Genomic DNA, 19,374 nt, shown 5'->3' with positions numbered 1-19,374 from the left:
TGCTGGGGGTTGCTCGCCAGGGCCAGTTAATTTCCTGTGCCTTCTACGGTGCAAGCTCATCTGTGTTTTGTGGATCGCTGTCCCTGCTTAGCAGATCAGGATGATCCCAGGCCATGTACAGAAGAGGCTGATCATTAGCATCAGGTACGACCGTTGGCGTACCCTGCGCACTTCCAGGATGTGTTTAGCTATAGGAAACTGCTGGGTGCTCAGACCTGCCACCTCTGGTTACATTCAAATTTGGCCTAAGCAGATGCATTCCCGTTAGAGAGAAAGGATGGTCCGGTGGCTAGGCCCCTAGAACAGTGGTTCTCAACTAGGGGTCTGCGGAGTCTTCGCGGGGGTACAACAACTCATCTAGATATTGCCCTAGTTCTTCAACAGGCTCCATCAAAAGCACCTGTGAAGTCAGTAGAAACTAAAATTTCCTACGGACAATGACTTGTTTATACTGCTTTATATACTACACACTGAAATGTAAGTACAATATTTATATTCCAATCAATTTATTTTACAATTATATGGTAAAAAGCAGACAGTAAGCAATATTTCAGTAACCGTGTGCTGAGACACTTTTGTAGTTTTAGGTCTGATTTTGTAAGCAAATAGTTTTAAGTGAGGTGAAACTTGGGGTACGCATGATAAACCAGACTTCGGAAAGGGGTACACTATTCTGGAAAGATTGAGAGCCACTGATCTAGAAGATCCACATTGAAGTCTCTCCCTGTGGGACCCTGGGTCAGTTACTTTGCCTCCGTGCGTCATTTCCCCATCCGGACAATGGGGGTAACCACGCTGCTCTGCCTCACTGGGGAGTTGTGAGGCTCAACCCAATCAAGGTCAGGACACACGCATATGCTGCGATAACAGAGGCGCCTTAATCAGATTGATTTCAGTCTATGGACCATGCCACTTACACCAGCTCTGAACTCAGCAACGCTGGTTTTAAACCTTCTGTTGGGCTTAATCCCTGCATTTATACAGTGAGGCTAATAACAATGGACTTTTGTATTTGTGTCACAATAGCACCTCGAGGCTCCATGGCACTTGGTGCTGTACATAGTGAGAGACGTGCCCTTCCCTGGAGGACTTACAATGTAAATAGCCCAGACAGACAAAGCGGGGAGGGAGAAGACGGAGCGCTGTACCCATTGTACAGACAGGAACCTGAACCACTGAGAGATGAAGTGACTGTGTACGGGGAGACTTTGGCAAACCAGTGAAGTGCCTAAAACCACTATGGCTTATTGCTAAAAGCAGCCAAGTCAGCAGGCTGTAAATTAGCCAGGTCAGCAGGCTTAGCTTAACCAAGGCAAGAGTTGCTGATACATGCATCTTAGAAGAGCAGGATGTTCTGGGGAGGGGTGGAAGCGGAACCCAGATCTCTGGAGTCTCAGTCCACTGCCGTACGCAGAAGCCGACACTTCCTCATCTCAGCCACTGGTATCTGTCACTAGCCCCCAGAGACGCAGGCAGGGCTGGGAGGCAGAGGTGTGGTGGAGTGCCTGTGACAGACTTGGGGCTGCTCTGGGACCACCTATGAATGCTGCACGTGACCGGGTTATCGGGATGTTTGCTGGCTGGCTACAGGGCTGCTGGGAAACGGGAAGGCAAACCGGTGACGAGAAAGACAGCCCTCAATGCGCACCGAGGGGGTTGTGACAAGGACCCGGACCCGCTGGCTGCTTCTGGTGCATAGTGCGGTACCAGGCCAGGCAGGCAGCCTGCCTTAGCCCTGCCCCGCTCACTGGGAGCCACCCAAGGTAAGTCCACGCCCCAACCCCCTGCCCCAACCCTGAGCCCACACCTGAACCCCAAGGCCCTCATCCCCGAACCCACCCCAGAGCCCAGACCCCCCCTGCACCGCAACCCCCTGCCCCGAGCTCCTTCCCACACGCTGAACCTTTCACCCCCTCCTGCACCCCAACCCCCTGCCTCAACCCGTAGCCCCCTCCCGCATTCCGAATCCCTTGGTCCCACCCCCAGCCTGGAGCCCCCTCCTGCACTCCAAACCCCTCATCCCCAGCCCCACCGCACAGCCCGCACCCCAGCCAGAGCCCTCACCCCCTCCCGCACCCCAACTCCCTGCTGCAGCTCGGAGGCCCCTCCCGCACCCTGAACCCCTCATTTCTGTCCCCATCCTGGAGCCCACATGCCCAGTTATAGCCCTCACCCCCTCCCGCACCCCAACCCAGTGAAAGTGAGGGAGGGTGGGGGAATGTGATGAGCGGGGGCGGGGCCTCGGGGCAGGGGCGGGGCCTTGGGGCAGGGGCGGGGCTAAGATGTTAGTTTTTGTGCGACTAGAAAGGTGGCAACCCTGCGCTCTGAAGATGCAGAGGCTGGGGTGTCGAGCAAAGGAGCTGCAGTGAAATGAGCATGCTCAGAGTAAGAGGTCCCTTCGCCCACCCCAGTAGGAGAGCAAAGATGGCTGGCAGTGTCAAACCTATGGATGGACATCCATCGTTCATAGGGGAACCCAGTTATTTCATTTGCCATTGAGCGCTGTGGGAGGCCGGCAGAGTTGTAGCGGAGAGGCCAGCGTTATCTGCTGAGGCTCCAGGGTTAATGGGCAAGAAGCCCCCTGCCTGGCCTGGCCTTGCATCCCCAAGCCCCCCGCTGTCAGACCGATCTAGATCCCGCTGAAACCTGGCCCCGGCTCCCCCGGTTCCACTCCTCAGACCGATCACAAGTGTGATCCAAACAGAAGGGCCGAAGGGATGGGTGGGAGAAAAGGTAGCGGGCTGCAGGGTGAATACACCAGGCTCATGGTAATTTAAGGGAGATGCCTCCAGAATTCACAGCCCGGGCTGCACAGTGGCAGAAGGCAACGTGAGCAAAGCCAGGTGGGAGGAGGCTACGTGGCTTGGTATTTAACTGCCTCATCTTTTACCCACCTGCACCTCTCCACGGTACTGGGATCAGGCCAACTCAGGCCACAAAATGCAGGGCAGTGCTTTGGGAGATCTCTGCCCAGAGGCAGGGCTGCTTGGGGGGGAGGGCCCGGCTGATGTGCCGTGTCCTCTCCCAGAAGGTCAGGAGGAGGAGCCACTGCAGCAGACCAGATGGCATTTCAACACCTCGTGCGCTTACGAGATGCAGGAACTAAACTCCAAGGAAATCCGCCTTAGCAGCCTCCCTCAGAGGGCGCCACAAAGTCGGCTTGCAACATCACCAGTGCTGAGCACTGCGAAGTGCTGTATTCCCCTCCACACCTACGTCCCTGACTCTTCCAGGGACGCTCGCTGCTCAGCCCCGATCCTCACCCCCGTGCCCGTCCCCGGTGCCTGGCCCCGATCCTCACCCCCATCCCCTGCGCCCGTCCCCGGGGCCTGGCCCCGATCCTCACCCCGCGCCCGTCCCCGGTGCCTGGCCCCGATCCTCACCCCCCGCTCCACGCCCACCCCCGATCCTCACCCCCTCTCCACGCCCACCCCCCCGGTGCCCGGCCCCGATCCTCACCCCACACCCGTCCCTAGTGCCTGGTGTCACTGCTGCTCCCACCCTTCCCCTGGAGGAGGAAAACACAGGACTGTTACACAGGAATTCAATAAAAGTGCCAAGCCCTAGAGCGTGGTGAGGGTTGAACAGAGGGAATGAACAGAACAAGGCAATTATCAAGTGATCGGGTCCAGTCTCAGCTTTTGGTAGTCAGGTTTAGGACACCTGGAGCATGGGGTTGCACCCCTGATCATCTTGGCCAACAGCCATTGATAGACCTATCCTCCATGAACTTATCTAGTTCTTTTTTGAACCCAGTTATACTTTTGGCCTTCACAACATCTCCTGGCAAGGAGTTCCACAGGTTGACTGTGAGCTGTGTGTAGTACTTCCTTTTGTTTTAAACCTGCTGTCTAGTAATTTCATTGGGTGACCCCTTAGTTCTTGTGCCACGTGAAGGGGTAAAAAACACTTCCCTATTCACGGTCTTGACACCAGTCATGATTTTATAGACCTCTGTCATATTCTCCCCTCCCCGGGTCATATCTTTTCCAAGTTGAATATTTCCCTTTTGAAGTACCGGAGCTGGCGAGGGCGGTCGAAACGAGCAACAACTTGCAGGGCCCTTTGGAGCAAGGGGATCGGCTCTCGAGGATAGTGCCACAAACCAAGCACCAACCCCGTGATGATGCTGGTTCCTTTCCTTTCTGGAGACATCGCAGCTCCTACACCAGCATGGTGCTCTGGGCAGCGGTGACCGTGTTCCTGGCAATATCGGAACAGCAACCTGCTTAAACCGCGCAGACGAGTTTGCTTAACCTCTGCCCTCTTGTTTCCACGGAGCAACCTCCTCTGAATGCTGCGTTTGTGCTTAGATCAGTAGGCTATAGCCGCCCACAGCACATGGTGGGTTATACACAAACGCCTCTTGCCATAGCTTAGCGACTAGGATGTATGTCCCGGGTTCCCAGCCTCAGGGTCAAGCACAGGAATCAAGGGTACTGTCTACTCTGCCCGTCCCACGTTATAAAAAGGAAGGGGAGTCCAGGCTAGATGGGAGGAGAATCCCCCCGGTGTGGAAAAGACAGAGAACCACCAGTACATGGAGACAACTGTTCCCAGTTAATGCACACAAATGGGGGAACAGGGTCCAGTCTTCAGCTGGACTCCACTGATCGGCAGACAATGTGGCCTCACACCAGTTGAGGAGCGGAGCCTAGAAGTCAGCATTTTCCAGGTCAAAATACCCTCAGCAGATGACTATCACTTCACCTCTCTGCCCCGGCTGTCCTGTCCATTTAGACAATAATCAGCAATCCATGCCCCAAAGAGCTTGCAATGTGTTTGTCCAACGGGGGCCCTAACGGTCCTACAGTAATACAAATAAACAACGACAGACAAAGAAGGATCTTCCCACGGTCTTAGATTAACCTCTCTCCAGGCCAACGCTCACATTAGACTGGGCTCAAGCTTGTCGCGCAGGGGGCAGAGTAACACACCCGCCTACAAAAAATGAGCCAGGTTTTAAATGTAGGCAGACCTGTTGGGAAGATTTAATTTTCAGGCAGAACTAAGTTCTGTCAGCTCGAAGCAATTCATCAGGGTTCACATCAACTCGAGGCACATAAAAATCTATGCATTATTTCTCAGACATCATGGATACGTTTTTAGCATGGCGGTCTGTTTTATATATACTTCCCCGTGCAATTATAGACACAACAGGCCCATGTATGCATGGTCCACTCTGGGCAAATACATACTATATGTGCAATTGTCACCTTGAGGGCACTTGCTCAGGGGAGAAGTGGAGGTGGGGGGGGCTATTACAGCTGTTCCCCACCTGACCCCCTGCCCTAATGTACACAGCTGCCTTTCACCACCCGAGCACTTTACGAACACACAACAGTAGTAAGCACAACTTACGGATGCTGCAACATCTTTAGTCTGTCTCCAGTCAGACATGAGCTTTGTTAAATAAAGACCCCTCTTACACAACCTATTTCAGGTCCTACTCCAGCCTTCTGGGGGAACCAAGGGGCAACACTGATCCTTGGCTGGGTGTTCGGCAGAGCAAACTGTACTGACATACTGCACAACCGTCGATGGCAAACGAAAGAGCTTCCTGAAAAACTGGGATAAGAAGTCTCGAGGCACAGAAAGTCATTCGCAAAAGGTACGTGAGGACGTTCCGGGCTAGCTTCTGATCTCATTCACCCTGCGATAAATCCAGGGTGACCCCCCATGTAGCTGTACGGAGATCAAAAGCTGGGTCTGAGTTTTTCAAAGAGCTCACTCTGCCCTGGAGCTACCGGGCGGGGGGGGGGGGGGGGGGCGCGAGACGGACAGATGGTAAATTTCCAGTGCAAGGAGACAAACCTGGGTTCCTCCCTTTGCCACCACCACAGCCTGAAGGCCTTCAGCCCCGCAGGACCACCTCAGCTGAGAGGCGTCCGGTCTCAGGCCCAGCAGTCCCTTCGCTTTTCAGCAAGGTGGCCAGTTGTGGATGGCAACAGCTCTGAGCCGCTGCCAACCAACCAGAGTCAAATGTGAAGCTGGTGTCACTGACAAAATACTTCCTCTGGCAATTCCACTCCATGGGACCAGCTGGCCCCCTAAGTACATGCAGCATAAAGAATTTATTGCAGACATGCACCCCCCTGGCCAGTGTTACAGGGCCCCTCTGTGTGCCCAATCCACAGACAACACGATTCTGTTACAGCCCCAGCTACAGATCTTTAGCTCAAGCTGCAGCAGCTTATGCTTTTAGCTCTGCAGGTCCCTGGTTTGATCCCCGGTGCATCAGCCGTGTCACTCGCACACATGTTGTCAAGCAAAGCGTTTTAGGGAAAATGCGGCTCTCCTTGACTTACCGTCCCCGACCGGAATTGGAGCACTGAAAGCAAAGCATTTTCCCGTTCATTAGCCACGCCAACAGTGGCTGCAGGAAAAACAAAGGACCTCGGACCTCGGGTCGTGGCAGGTGAATTCACATTCAGGATGGGCTTTCACAGTGCATGAGGGAAACAAACACTGTTTAAAATTCTGCGTGTCCAACCCATTTTCTCCTCTCCCTTTCCCCAGTTGAAGGTCAGCGGCCCTCATTACCAAGCACCCTCTGATAAACTGTCATGCAGCGAAGAAAGTTCTCTGGTTTGTCCAGCCAGGAGCGAGAAATCCCAATTACACCTAATGAAGTGAAACTCGGTCAACGGCCAACAGCAAGGACAAAGGAAGCTTCGGTGGATGGAAATAGCCCCAGCGCTGTTTGTAATAACCTCACAGCTCTTGGCATAGGTCTGCAGTTACCGCACCAAGATTTTCCCAGCTGCTTGATCTCAAGCTGCGATTCTCAACCAGGGGCCCGGGGCCTCGAGCAGGTTTCGGGGCGGGGGGGGCGGGCATCCAAGCATGGTCAGCATCAGATGCACTGGGGCCCAGGGCAGAAAGCTGAAGTCCCACCGCATGGGGCTGAAGCCCAGGTCTCTGAGCCCCGCCACCCGGAGCTGATGCCTGAGCAATGTAGCTTCACGGGAGCCCCTGTGGCGTGGGGCCCCAGGCCATTGCCCTGCTTGCTACCCCCTAACGCCAGCCCTGGCTTGTATATGCACAAAATCAGTTATTGTGGCACAGGTGGGTCGTGGAGTTTTTATAGCATGGGCGAGTGGGGGTGGGGGGCTCAGAAAGGAAAAGACTCTAAAGGGCTCCCTCTAGTAGACATAGGCAGGAGGCTCTTCTCAATGCCACTAGCAGGAGCCACTCAAATGTAGCCAGTGTTACATGCTCATTGCCACCATGTAAATTCCAGCCCCAGTCAATGCCCATCTTAAAGCTCAAGTAGAAATGAAATCAGTCTGTCTTAAATAGGAGGAGCTGATTACAGAAAAGCTAACATAAAATCAGACACAAAGAGGCACCCCCTCACAACTTGAGTTCCAACTTTGCCTCCCTTGTTTACCAGTGAACACACCCGGCCTGGAACTCAGTACTGCACCCACAGACATCTAGTGGCTGAATAATTTCCTGCAACTTAAATATACCATTGACAGAAATACAGCCACCATGTGGCTATGGACTATAAGTAAGGCTGCGAGTCTGTCACAGAGGTCACAGAAGTCGCTGATTCTGTGACTTTCCATGACCCTCTGTGACTTCTGCAGTGGCCGGTGCTGGCTCAGGGACTGCCTGAGCTGGGCAGTCCGTGGGTCAACAGCAGCAGTTTGAGTGTGCGAAAGGGGGCTCAGGGCTAGGGGCAGGGAGTTGGGGGACACGTTTACCTCAGGGTGGAGGGCTCCCCAGCTCCCATTGGCATGGCCCACAGGCCCTGCCCCCGCAGCTCCCATTGGCTGTGATTCCTAGCCAATGGGAGCTGTGCAGCCGGCGCTTGTGGCGGGAGCAGTGCGAGCAGCCCCCTAGCTCCTCCTTTGCCTAGGAGCTGCAGGGACACATGGAGCCAGGTAGGGAGCCTGCCAGCCCCGCCAACCCTCCCACCCCCAGCACTAGCAGGAGTCCTGGGCCACCTCCCCCAGCCCATGCAGCACCCTTGGACCACCCCTACCACCCAAAATTTAGTCAGGGTGTGATGCATGACCAGAAAGGTTAAGCATCCTGCAGGATAAATGACTCATATTCAACCCTTAAAAACATATTGGTAGATAATGTTTGTGGTTTTGTGTGTTTACATATGTATTGGTAGAGGTCAATAATGTAATCAAACAGTCCCTGTCTATGCTGTATTCTGTTAATTCAGAGATCAAAAGGACATCTTAACATTTAAATGAACTGTAAACATAGGATATCACTGCATTCATTTCTCTTTGAAATGTACAGCAAATCAGCTGCGAATGATGGAAAAGCAGGCAATTGCCTTATGTTAATCTGTGTGGATAATTACCAGCGATGCTTAGGAAATGGTCCACTTCCAAGTCCCCACGAGGCTTATTGTTTGCCTAAGGACTCCAAGCTGTCACAAGAGACCTGAAACTGTATAAAAGACCCTTGGGTCCTGATCCTGTCATCTCAGACCTGCTTGATGCTTCATGCAGGGGAAGCCTAAGCCCTAAGGACTGAGATCCCAGTCCTGACTGGACCACCTTGAATACAAACAATGGACTATAACCTATGAACTATTTCTGAAAGAACTCTTCGTGTCTACAAAGCTCTCCAACTCTGCTATGAATCTGAATCTCAAGAACTGTACGTATGTCTGTATGTATACTGATCTTTTAACCAATACTGTCTCTCTTTTCCTTTAAAATAAATTTTAGTTTAGTTAATAAGAATTGGCTGTAAGCATGTATTTGGATAAGATCTGAAATATTCATTAACCTGGGAGGTAAAGTGTCCGATCCTTTGGGATTGGTAGAACTTTCTTACATAATGAATAAGATTTTCATTAATCCTCATCATATTTGACATGTGTACCTGGATGGAGGCCTGAGGCTGGATCACTTTAAGGAAACCGTGTTGTTTGGACTTTTGAGTAACCAGTGAGGTAATAAGGAAGCTGTTTTATGCTGGCTTGGTAAATCGAAGTACTGGAATATCCACCAGTTTGGGGGATTGTCTGCCCCATTCTTTGCAGTTCATCCTAATTGAGTGACCTCAGTTGGCCCCCCCAGGACCCCAGTCACATGGGAGTATATAGTAAAAGTCATGGACCATGAATTTTTGTTTACTGCCCGTGACCTGTCCATGACTTTTACTAATAATACCCGTGACTAAAATGTAGCCTTAACTATGAGCCTTTCATGTCTAGAGACCTAGGTTCAAACTTGGATCAAGTCACTAGGGAGAACTGGCGATGGGTAGAACTGGTCAAACACCACAACGTTCTCACTGTGAGTATTTGTGGTGAACGGCATCCCTGCCCCTTTGGATTGATCCTTCCCCAGAAGATGAAAACCGCCCAGCCCAGCTCAAAGATGGAAGAGGCACAAGGAGCTCTTCACCTGTGATCCTCAAGGCGAGGCTCATTGACTGAAGTTCAGCAAGGCATTTCAGAGGACCGCGACCTGCTCGCGGACAGGGCAGACAGCGTTCACTGAATAAACCCATCCTTCAGATGACAGACTGCGGAGCAGAGCGGGGCATAATGAAGGCAGGCATGGCACAGACAACTCTGCACAGCTCTGCGCTGGCCCAGGACACGCCTTGTGATTCCATACTGCCCTTTCCATAGGAAAGGCAGCCCACTGTACAACACCGAACAAGGCAGAGACACCCCTCCTCTGGATCTAGAGTTGCATGCAGGCTAGCTCAGCGCTCTGCTTGCTTTACCTAGATCTCTGCCAAGGGTGACTGGCACGGCAGCATGGTCAAAATACCAGGCATGGTAGGGGGAGACGAAACAGGAGAGCTACTAGACACCCTCCCCTCTGAACAGCCAGATGGAAGGGGGCAGATCCCACACCAGGATGGAGCTGGCCACAGAAAATCCTGCTGCAGGTCCTGACATTGCCCACTTGCCAAGGACAGAGAGTTGCAATGTCATAACGGCTGCCTCTTGATGCAATGTCCCAACGCACGCGTTATAATGATGCAACATCAGGAGGACATTCTGCATGCCTCAGATCAGGCATCTGAGGACAAGTTCTAGCCCTTCCCCACTTCACAGGGGTGTTGCGAGGATGAATATGGTAAGGATCATGAGATGCTCATGAGAGAGAGGACTTTCATCCTCTGACAGGCCTGTCAACCCAGCGCGCTGTCGTCACCTTTTAAGGAGTCTCGGTATTTGTAACCGTTGCTGGCTGTTTTCCAGAGAAACTCAACCCAGATGTGTATTTGGAAACCTTACAGGAGGCTAGTAGAACTGTATTCTTCAGGGAGTGGGTAGAAATCCCATGGAAACAGGCTGCAAAGCCCTGATTGATGGCAACCTGTCAAAAGTGAATTTAGGGCAATTCCCTCTGCAGCCACTTCCAGGTCCAGCTGAGTCTTTGGGTTAACGGCGATAGCTTTAAAAATAAAGAGTGAGCGGCCAGCTATACGAACACGGTTCCCTTTGTCGGCGTGCAAACCGGGCTTGATCCGCCACTGCCCTGCCCTGCGTGTGGTTGCTTACATGGATGCAAAGTAGGTGCAAAATGCTGCCATGCTGTTTCAGGAGTGGCTTTACTCGCTTGGCACCAGGGTAAATGGCTGCAAGGAGGCAGGGCACAGCTGAATTTGGTCCTTTATTCACCTGCAAACGTTCACTCCTGCAGAGCCCAGCCGGCTACGGCAGAGCGAGCTGGATTCTGTGCTGTGCCCAGGGCATCGCCAACAGAACGGCCGGCTCGGTTTCTATCACAGAAGCATCACTGCTGCTGAGGCAAGCCAGCTGGGCTTGCCAATCCCAAGGAGTGCGCAGCCTTAATAGTCAGGACTAGAAAAATCTAATAAGGACACCCCTTCATGTCACTCCTCAGAGGCTAATCCTCCTTTAAATCCATCACATTCTCTGTGGGCCTCTCAGGCGCGGCATGATCCTGCAGCGCCATATGGGGCATTGCTACCACCCTTTGCTCCCAGCCACCCCCGCGACTTCGCACTGCTGAGCCGTGCCCTCTCAACGTGGGGCTCGCTCATCGAGTTCAGGGAGATGGCAAGGAAGAAAGGAAACCGACATTCAAATCAGCAAAACGGCATAATGCTCCAGCCCGCTTCAGATCTACACAAGCCCTTTTGCTAACCTGGCTCGAAATCCCCGCACGAGACACAAGCCAGGCAGACAGACGCCAGAGGATTGGAGATACTAAGCCGGTCCTTGAGAGAGTTCGGCCACGGGTAGGTCACGCTGTGTCGAGCTGAGTAAACCCCAGCAGAGGTCCCAGCCAGGAAGCGAACAGACCTTATGCCCAGAGAGAGATTTCTCCTTTATCACGGCCTGGCGGAGAGGAGAACGAACCAGGCTGGTTCTTTTGGCTCGGGTGCATTATGTAACTGCACACGGGTTGCGATCAAGCAGAGGTTTTGGCTCACCCCCATCCGAGCTATACTCAATGTTTTTTAAAGATTAAGTCAGCGGGGGGGAGAGGCTGCGTGTGCTTGGCCTCTCTGACAGACAGGGTCTTTAGTCAGGTGCCTAAATATGGAGGTAAGTGCCTCAGTTTAAGCCCCTAAATTTGACGATGTTGGCCTTAGCAACCGATTTCTAATCTGAGGTGCAATAGCCCCAGGGGACCACAACTGAGCTCAGGGCCCCATTGTGCTGGGTGCTGTGCAAAGACAGTGGGAGAGTCCCTACTCCAAAGAGCTTATGTAACCCATGCCTGCCTGGTGTGCTACTATGCCCCCCTTTAGAGAGTCTAGGGGCCTTTGAGCTCAGCCAGTAGAGACTCACACGCTATGCTTCAGAAGTCTCAGGTTCGATCCCGCCCGCCGATGACCAAGGTCGGCTGGCGTTACGCTTATAGTCATAGACAAGGCAGACCACGGGTGGATTGTTATTCCCCACTTTACAGATGGGAAACTGAGGCACAGAGAGGCTCGGTGACATGGCCAAGTTCACAAACGGAGTCTGTGGCAGAGCAGGGAATTGAACCCAGGTGTCCTGAGTCCCAGTTTGGTGCCTTAACCGAGTGGTTCTCAACCAGAGGTTTGCACATCCCTGGGTCCGCAGGGGTCTTCCAGGGGGTACAACAACTCATGCAGACATTTTCCTAGTTTTACAACAGGCTACATAGAAAGCACCAGCAAAGTCAGAACAAACTAAAATTTCATACAGACACTGACTATTTATACTGTTCTATATCCCACACACTGAAATGTAAGTACAATACTTATATTCCAATTGATTTATTGTATAATTATATTGTAAAAGTGAGAAAGTCAGCAATTGTTCAGGAACCGTGGGCTGGGACACGTTTGTATTTTTGTGTCCGATCTTGCAAGCAAGCCGTTTTTAAGTGAGGTGAAACGTGGGGGTAAGCAAGACAAATCAGGCTGCCGAAAGGGGTGCAGTCGTCTGGAAAGGTTGAAAGCCACTGCCTTAACCCCTCCTCCCTCCAACAAAAACAGTTGCATAATCTGAAAGTCAGAGAGACGTGACGTTAGCCAGAGATTTCATGGCTGGAACCATTGCACCAGTGAGACCCTGCAACCTAAACAGATTTATAAAACTGCTTGGCTTTGCGGGGGAAAAATCCCAGCCAGTCTGACACCCTGATCTGCCAGCAACACGGGTTTACACAGCCTTCCACTTCATCCCTTCCCCTCTCCTCTGGGCAGCCAAATGGGGTTTCTTTAACACAATCACACACGTAGCAATGATCAGGCTGCAGTAACAACAACAAACCTAATTTTCTTCCCCCACAGACTGAGTTCTCCTCTCAGGCTATCGAACTGCATTGACTTCTCCAGAGCGACTCCTGACTTATCCCGGCCCAAGGGTGGGCGGAATCAGGCCCTACTATTCTCTGGGCATTCTCATTCAAATACAACACAGATAAGGACACTGCTAATGCAGAAACCGGACCCAAGAACATTCCACCTGAGACTCCACCCATGTCATGCAACAAACAGCAGCATCGGACTCGGTTTGCAATCTCTACAAATATTTATACATTTGCAACTCACCAAGCACCCTGGCTAGAAACGTGCTCCTGTTTTTAAGTGACTCCATGAAAAGAGAAGGGTTTTGCTGCAGTTTTCTTTGACCTTACGGTCAGGATTTATGGGTTCTCCATAGACCAAGAGCAGCCATGTATTTCCAAGTGTAGCGGGGTGGTCACCTGCTCCTGCCCTGAAGGGCTTAAAACAGCCCTGGGAGAGGGCTGGGGCAGGGGAAAAGCTGGGCTGATTGGCGGAGCAGCCGCAGCTGGGGCCATGCCCCAAACAGACCCAGCTGGCCCTATAAAGGTGGAGGGAGAAGTGCCTGGCTGCTGGGAAGTGTACCATAGTATCTGGAGTGGAGCAGGGTTTGAGGAAGGCCTGGGGAGCTCCGGCCTGGAAACCCCCCAGGCTGCAGGCCTAGAAGAAGGCCAAATAGGTACTGGGGTTGCAGTGGGAAGCCAAAGGTAGGCAAAGGCAGCAGGTCCAAACCCCTCTTGCCTACGATGAGTGGCGTTTACATTGCAGTGGGCCCCAGGGAATGGGGGCTAGTTGATGACTGGCAGTGGCCATAGACTGAGGTGAGGTGGGGATTCCCCAGGGAGGGGAGACCCAGATCTTTGGGGGTACTGCCAGGGGGCAGCACCCTGGGTAAAAGGGGCACTGGGGTCTAGGAGGGACTTGGGGCCCAGCGGCAAATGGGACAGTGGCCTGCAGAGGGTGCTCTGGGGGCTGGAATACTAATTCCCTGGACAACCAGCAGGAGGCACTACAGGGGTGAGTCCCACACCAAGTCAGAACAAGTTTCGATTATCAACTGAATAGCAACTGACCAAGAAAGAACGAATATAAAGCCTTCCACTGAGAGCACAGTGTGTACCCCTCCCTCTATAACAATCTGCATGGAGCTGATTCAGATTTAAAGTTGCAAGACACAGGAAACTAAAGCAGGACAGATACACAACTAATTACACCAGAAATGAGTTTGAAAGTCACTTTGGGAGGGGGGAAAGAAAACAGTAAGTGACAGCGAGGACTCTAAGCTAGGGAGAAACATACCACCTTCCCTCTGCCGTCAGTGGGTCCTTGAAAGGAAATCCTACACCTCTCATAGGGGCATATCTGTTAAGATCATACAGCTCCTGATGTTCCTTTCTGCGGTCCCCCACAGCTGCAATAACAAGATGTTATCCAGCATTTTCCAGCTATAGATCTCAAAAGAGTTTTACCAAGGTGACAGCATTACACTGCATGCCCTATCCTACCCACTGACCAGTTGTCTTGCTGGGGGCTGAGCATTCAGCCTGTCTTTTGGCTCCCCAGGGTAGCATGCTATGGGGCTTTTTCTCCCCTACCTCCCTACCAGCTCTTGCACCCGATCGCCTGCAGAAGTGGAGGGGCGCTTAGCCCCGGGCTCGCTCGCAGTGCTGCCAGCTTCTGTTTGTCACTGGTACGGACACGCTCCTCTGAGCTGTATGGCGCACGTAAATGATCCCATTCATTCAGCCTTTGATGCTCTGGCCAGCCTGGCTCAGAGGAGCGACGGGCTCGGTGCATACGTTGCAACATGCTCGGAACAAAACCAACCACGTCCCCCCTCCCAGATCCGAGCCCCCCAAACTTTGAGCCGATCTGATCTCTGGGGCTGGCGTGCATCTCCACTGGGACACTGAGGGAGCTCTTGGGTCTGCCATCCCTCATGCCCCGGCAGAGGTAACCCCACTTCCCAGCGGAAAACTGCAGCCCAAGCATCCAGAGGGCCCTGGATGACTTAATTCCCCCGGTGTCAAGGAAGCCCCAGTCTCTTCTGCCGAGGATTGGGAGGCAGGACTACCTGGCAAATACCACAGAACCGGGGGTCCACAACAGTGCTAGCCGCGCCGTCCTGCCCCAGCTTTGGTGGCTATTCAAAGTCACCTGTGATGCCAGCCAGTGGCCCAAAGCCAGCTTGCTCCATGAGCCAAACCTGCCAGAACCGGATCTCATGCAGGCCAGTGTAAATCAGGAGCCAGCAGAGTCCTACCCCGTGATCAGGATCGAGGCCTCTAACAGGCCCTGACTGTGAGACCCCAGGCACGCTTGCAGGACTCCGTGCCAATATCCAATCCCCCCCCACCCCCACCCCAGCACAGCAAACTCCCAGCCGGCTTGCGTCGCGCCGACTTGCCCTTGAGTCTCTGCCGCTGGTTAGGAGCCGCGTGCCCGGCTGGGCTCAAACATCCAGAGCCACATGTCCAGCCGGCCCCTGCTTTCTACATGCAAAGACGAGCTTGGAGGAGGTGTCTTGTAGGCACGTACCCCTCCCCTCTCTACCCTCCGGAGGCGTGCTTGACGGAGCAACCGCTTTGTGGGGGCATGGGCCAGTTTTGCCCCATAGAGCCCACGGGGTTTGAGGCCCAGCTGCCTGACCTCTCGCCACGTGGAGACCGTGGGAGCTGTCTGAACGTAGCCCTGCCCCCAAAGAGGAAGGGGTGCGTGGGCAGGGGGTCCTCCCATTCCCTGGGAGATGGGCTCTCAGGGCGGCGCGGCTGACCTTAGCCCGGGGCCTCGAGAGTGGCTCCCCACAACATCCGCCCCTTGGTCTAAGGAGTTTTGAGAGGCCGCTACCCGGGGGGAGAGGAACACACTCATCAAACAGACGCTCCCCGCCCACCCCCCATCCCCAGCTGGTACTCACCCCACAGTTGGCTGGTGGGGGTGGGGGGCACAGGCCTGGGCCGAGCCTTGAGAGCGGTGGCCACAATCCTCACAGGGCCCAGGTACTCCACGTAGGTGCCCGGGAAGTCGCCCCGCTCCTTGGTGCGCTCGTTGAAGCCGTTCAGCCAGCCCTTGGGGCTCCTCTCGTCCCCCTCCTTGTAGTCGGCCGTGCCCAGCAGTCCCGCCTTGCTGACAGTGACCAGGTCCCCGGGGCACAGCGCCAGGTCCTCCTCCCGGTCCTTCTTATACTCGTAGAGCGCCCGGTACTGCAGCCCATCCGACGAGGCCATGGCAGGAAGTTGGTGGCAAGGGGTCACTCGCACGCCAGGGGCTCTCCACCAGTCCCAGCAGGCACTGGGAGGTGCTGAGAGAGCGCGATGGACTGGGATCAGAGGTGGGTGGTGGGGGGCAGAGAGAGAAGGTCGGTAGAGCTGCTCCCAGAACTTCTAACACTCCCCCTGGGCACCCCCAGAGTCGTAGCTCCGGCTGCCAGCCTCCCACTCCGGGAGCGCGGGGATCGGAGGCAGCCCCAAGGGGTCAAGAGCATGCTGCCATCAGGCCAGCCATCCGTAATAATCCCAGTGCCATCCGCTGTGAGTGCAGGGAGGAGATTGCAGTTACCTGTCTCTCCCCCAGCTCGGGTTTAATCTAACATTTCCCGCGACGCCCGCCAGCCCGGACGCCCTCTGACTTCCCGGACGACGCTGCTTGGGATCCTGTCCTGTCAGCAATCGCCTGCCTGGTCCGTCCCTGCGGGAGAGAGAGAGCACGAGCGTATTAATGCTTAAATCATCACCACCTCGATGCACCGACGGAGCCCAGCTTCCCACCCAAAATGCCACGCCGGGATCGAGGGAGTCACGGGCGTCTCGGCCAGGTCCCGCGTCCACAGGGATCAGGCACCGCAGGCAAGAAAAGCGGGGCCGAGTGGCGGCAAAGGAGGAGAAACTGGGCACGGTGCCCTCTCTCCATAGGCCAGTCGTTAATACGCCTCTCCCTGCGCACAACGCTCCTCCAGAGGGCAGCCGGAGATCCGTGCCAGGAACTGGTTCAATACGCGGAGATGGGGAATTTTTTGAGGGAGCAGGGGTACATTTCAAAAATCGCTTCAGGGATATAACTGCCCGAGGAACACCAAACCCACGCAAAGTCAAAGCGACGTGATTCCCCGCAGCATTCAGCGACGACCCAGGCATGTAGGAGAGAAGCCTGCTTGGCTCCTGTTTGTCAGCGCCCGTCAGTCATTCGCCTCCCCTTCACTCTGCTGCCCACCGCCACCAACGTCCACAGCTCTTAGGAGCAGAAAATAGCTAGCCACGGGGAGAGACAGCTGCTTCCCCCCACCTCGAACACACACACACACACAGATCCGCTCCCTACCCTCGCCTGCCCATGCCACCGGCATGCCTCCACCAGCGCAGCCCGCGTCCGGCTGCAACAACTTCGCCGTGGTGCCGCAACTCCTAAGAAAGTGCATGCCTCTTACCACTCGGTGCCAGGCGTGTCCCGGCTCTGTCTGCCGCCTGCAGCTGCCCGGGGCTCCCTGCCAGCCGGGGAGAGCAGGGAAAGATGGGCTTAGGAAGCTGCCAAGTCTCTGCCCGCGCCCCCAGCCTCCCCTTTCTGGGGGGGAAGAGATTCCGAGGCAAGGTCCTCCGTGCAGCGCTCACGCTCCCCCGGCCCCCCGCCCCCAGACCCCCTTATGATCCTGCACTGCCGCACAGTATTTATAGGGTGATGTCAGTAGACACACCTCCTCGCTGGCTGTGATATATAGGTCTCCTTGCTGCTGCGGCAGAAGGGAGCCAGGCGTGGGGAGGGAGCCTGGGAAGGAGAGAGTGAATAAGCCGCAAGCAGAGAGAGAGTAAAAGTGAAGAGGATGTGAAAAGCAAGCGGGAACAGCATGGCTCGGGGTTTGAGGAGGAGCGTTGGGCCCAGTTGGAGGGTAAAAATAGACAAGGCCGAGGGAGGGGAGGGAAAGATGCATTGAAGGGAGAGGGAGCAGCAAATTCAAATAGCGGGAGGGATGGGAAAGGAGGAGAGAAAACTGACCCTGGGGTGGGAGGGGAGATGAAGGGAAAGGAGCTGATCCAGAGAGAAAGGTCAGGCCCAGGTAGATGAGGCAGGGGAGGGGATTAGCTGGGGATTACCCAAATCCTGTTAGACGAATTGCTTCACTGGGGCTGCTCTGGAATAGCCCTGGGAGCTAATCCCGGCTGGGCAATGCTGGGCCGGGCTGAGCTGCGGTGTCTCCCAGGGGACGGCCACTGCATGTCGGTGTATATTGTCCAAGGAGTTTTATTTTGTAAATCCTCTCTCCCCCCCCCACACATCCCTGACCCTTTCGGAGCCAGTTCCTGAAAAGAGGCAGGATCTGGTTGTCTCAGATGCCCGGTGGCAGCAACGCCATAAGGCCACTGGGCTCAGAAACAGAGCCAGAGGCGGGGGAACCAACACACAACAAGATGGTTGAATTTAGCCAGGTTCCTTCGGGTCATGCTCGCATGGACTGATAGCTGGTGGGTTCTTGTGGTCACCATCTGAGGGTAGAAGTCACGGTGATTGGAGAAGTGTGGGCAGCCCATGGGCCCGAACTACAGTACGCCATGCAGGGAAAGCTCTGGGGGGGAGTCTGAAACCCTCCTTCAAACCTACCGAGAGGCTCCAACTGAGATCAGGACCTCATTGTGCCAGGCACTGTCCACAGACATGGTCAGGGGCAGTCCCCGCCCCTAGGGTGTGAACAGACAAGACAGACCAAGGGTGGCAGGGGAAACTGAGGCTTGCGGAGAGGACATGCCTCATGGGAGGGTTAGAGGCACAGCCACATGATAGATGTTAGTCAGGTGGCTCAGTGAACGACTGGAAGGTGCTAGGCTACCCTAGCAACGAGGGCGGCATGAGAACCTATGCAGAATAGAACCCAGGCGTCCTGAGTTCCACTCAGCGCCCTGGCTGTTGGACCTTTCTCTGAGGGGTGTTATAACTTGGCAGACGAAAGGCTGGGACTTCTGCTAAACGCCAGTCGTTTTATTGCCCCTCACCCCCCAGATCACCCTCTCTTCCCCCACTGGTCACTTTGACCCACCTGACACCGTGGCTACATCTACACCACCGGTTAAGCTGTGACTCCAGCCCAGGGAGGCACACACCCGTGGGAGCTGTAACCGAGACTAGTAGGGGGATGCGGTGACAGAAGCCTGAGCAGGGCCTAGCCGTCCCGGTACAAACCCAGCTATGCACTTGGGTTGCCCACCCGGGCGTCTTCATTGCTATTGTTACCCGTGCTAGCTAGGTTAAAGCCAACGGTTGGTTAACTAAGGGACTGGTTCTTGACTGGGGCTCTGGGGGGCCGCGAGGAGGTTTCAGGGGGTCTGCCAAGGACCGGGTGGAACGCCACCTCCACCCCCTGACTCCCCTCAGCGGGGCCACGCAGCCTGCCTGGGTTGGCGGGAGAGGGGGGTGACCAAAAATTGCACCACTGCAGCAGAGAGCTCTCCCCCTGCTCTCAGAAAGGGTTGCCTCCCAGCCCCTGACCCCACGAGCAGGCAGCAGCTAGCCAAGGAGACACGCCACTGCTCTGCCCTGCTACATCAGCACTTCAGGAAGCAGGGCCAAACGGAAGGCAGAAATCTGGGTGGGGGGACGACACTTAACCCTATGCAGAGCAAAAGAGGGGAGTGCGGGAAACGCCCCGAGGCTCAGACGTCA

The 19,374-nt window shown here is 54.6% G+C and overlaps 1 protein-coding gene across 1 annotated transcript in view; it reads right to left on the bottom strand.

Moving 5' to 3' along the window:
* PIK3R3 (phosphoinositide-3-kinase regulatory subunit 3) overlaps window positions 1-15,956 on the bottom strand; it is a 353,494-nt gene extending 337,538 nt beyond the window's left edge. Inside the window, exon 1 of the mRNA XM_077823539.1 lies at window positions 15,647-15,956. Coding sequence (XP_077679665.1) covers window positions 15,647-15,956 — 310 coding nt within the window. The remainder of the gene's footprint in view (window positions 1-15,646) is intronic.
* Window positions 15,957-19,374: the final 3,418 nt, after the last annotated feature.

This window comes from Eretmochelys imbricata, chromosome 8 (assembly GCF_965152235.1).
Source record: "Eretmochelys imbricata isolate rEreImb1 chromosome 8, rEreImb1.hap1, whole genome shotgun sequence".
Classification (NCBI taxonomy): Eukaryota; Metazoa; Chordata; order Testudines; family Cheloniidae; genus Eretmochelys; species Eretmochelys imbricata.
The sequence above is the reverse complement of the archived record's forward strand: the minus strand, read 5'-3'. Positions and strand labels throughout refer to the sequence as shown.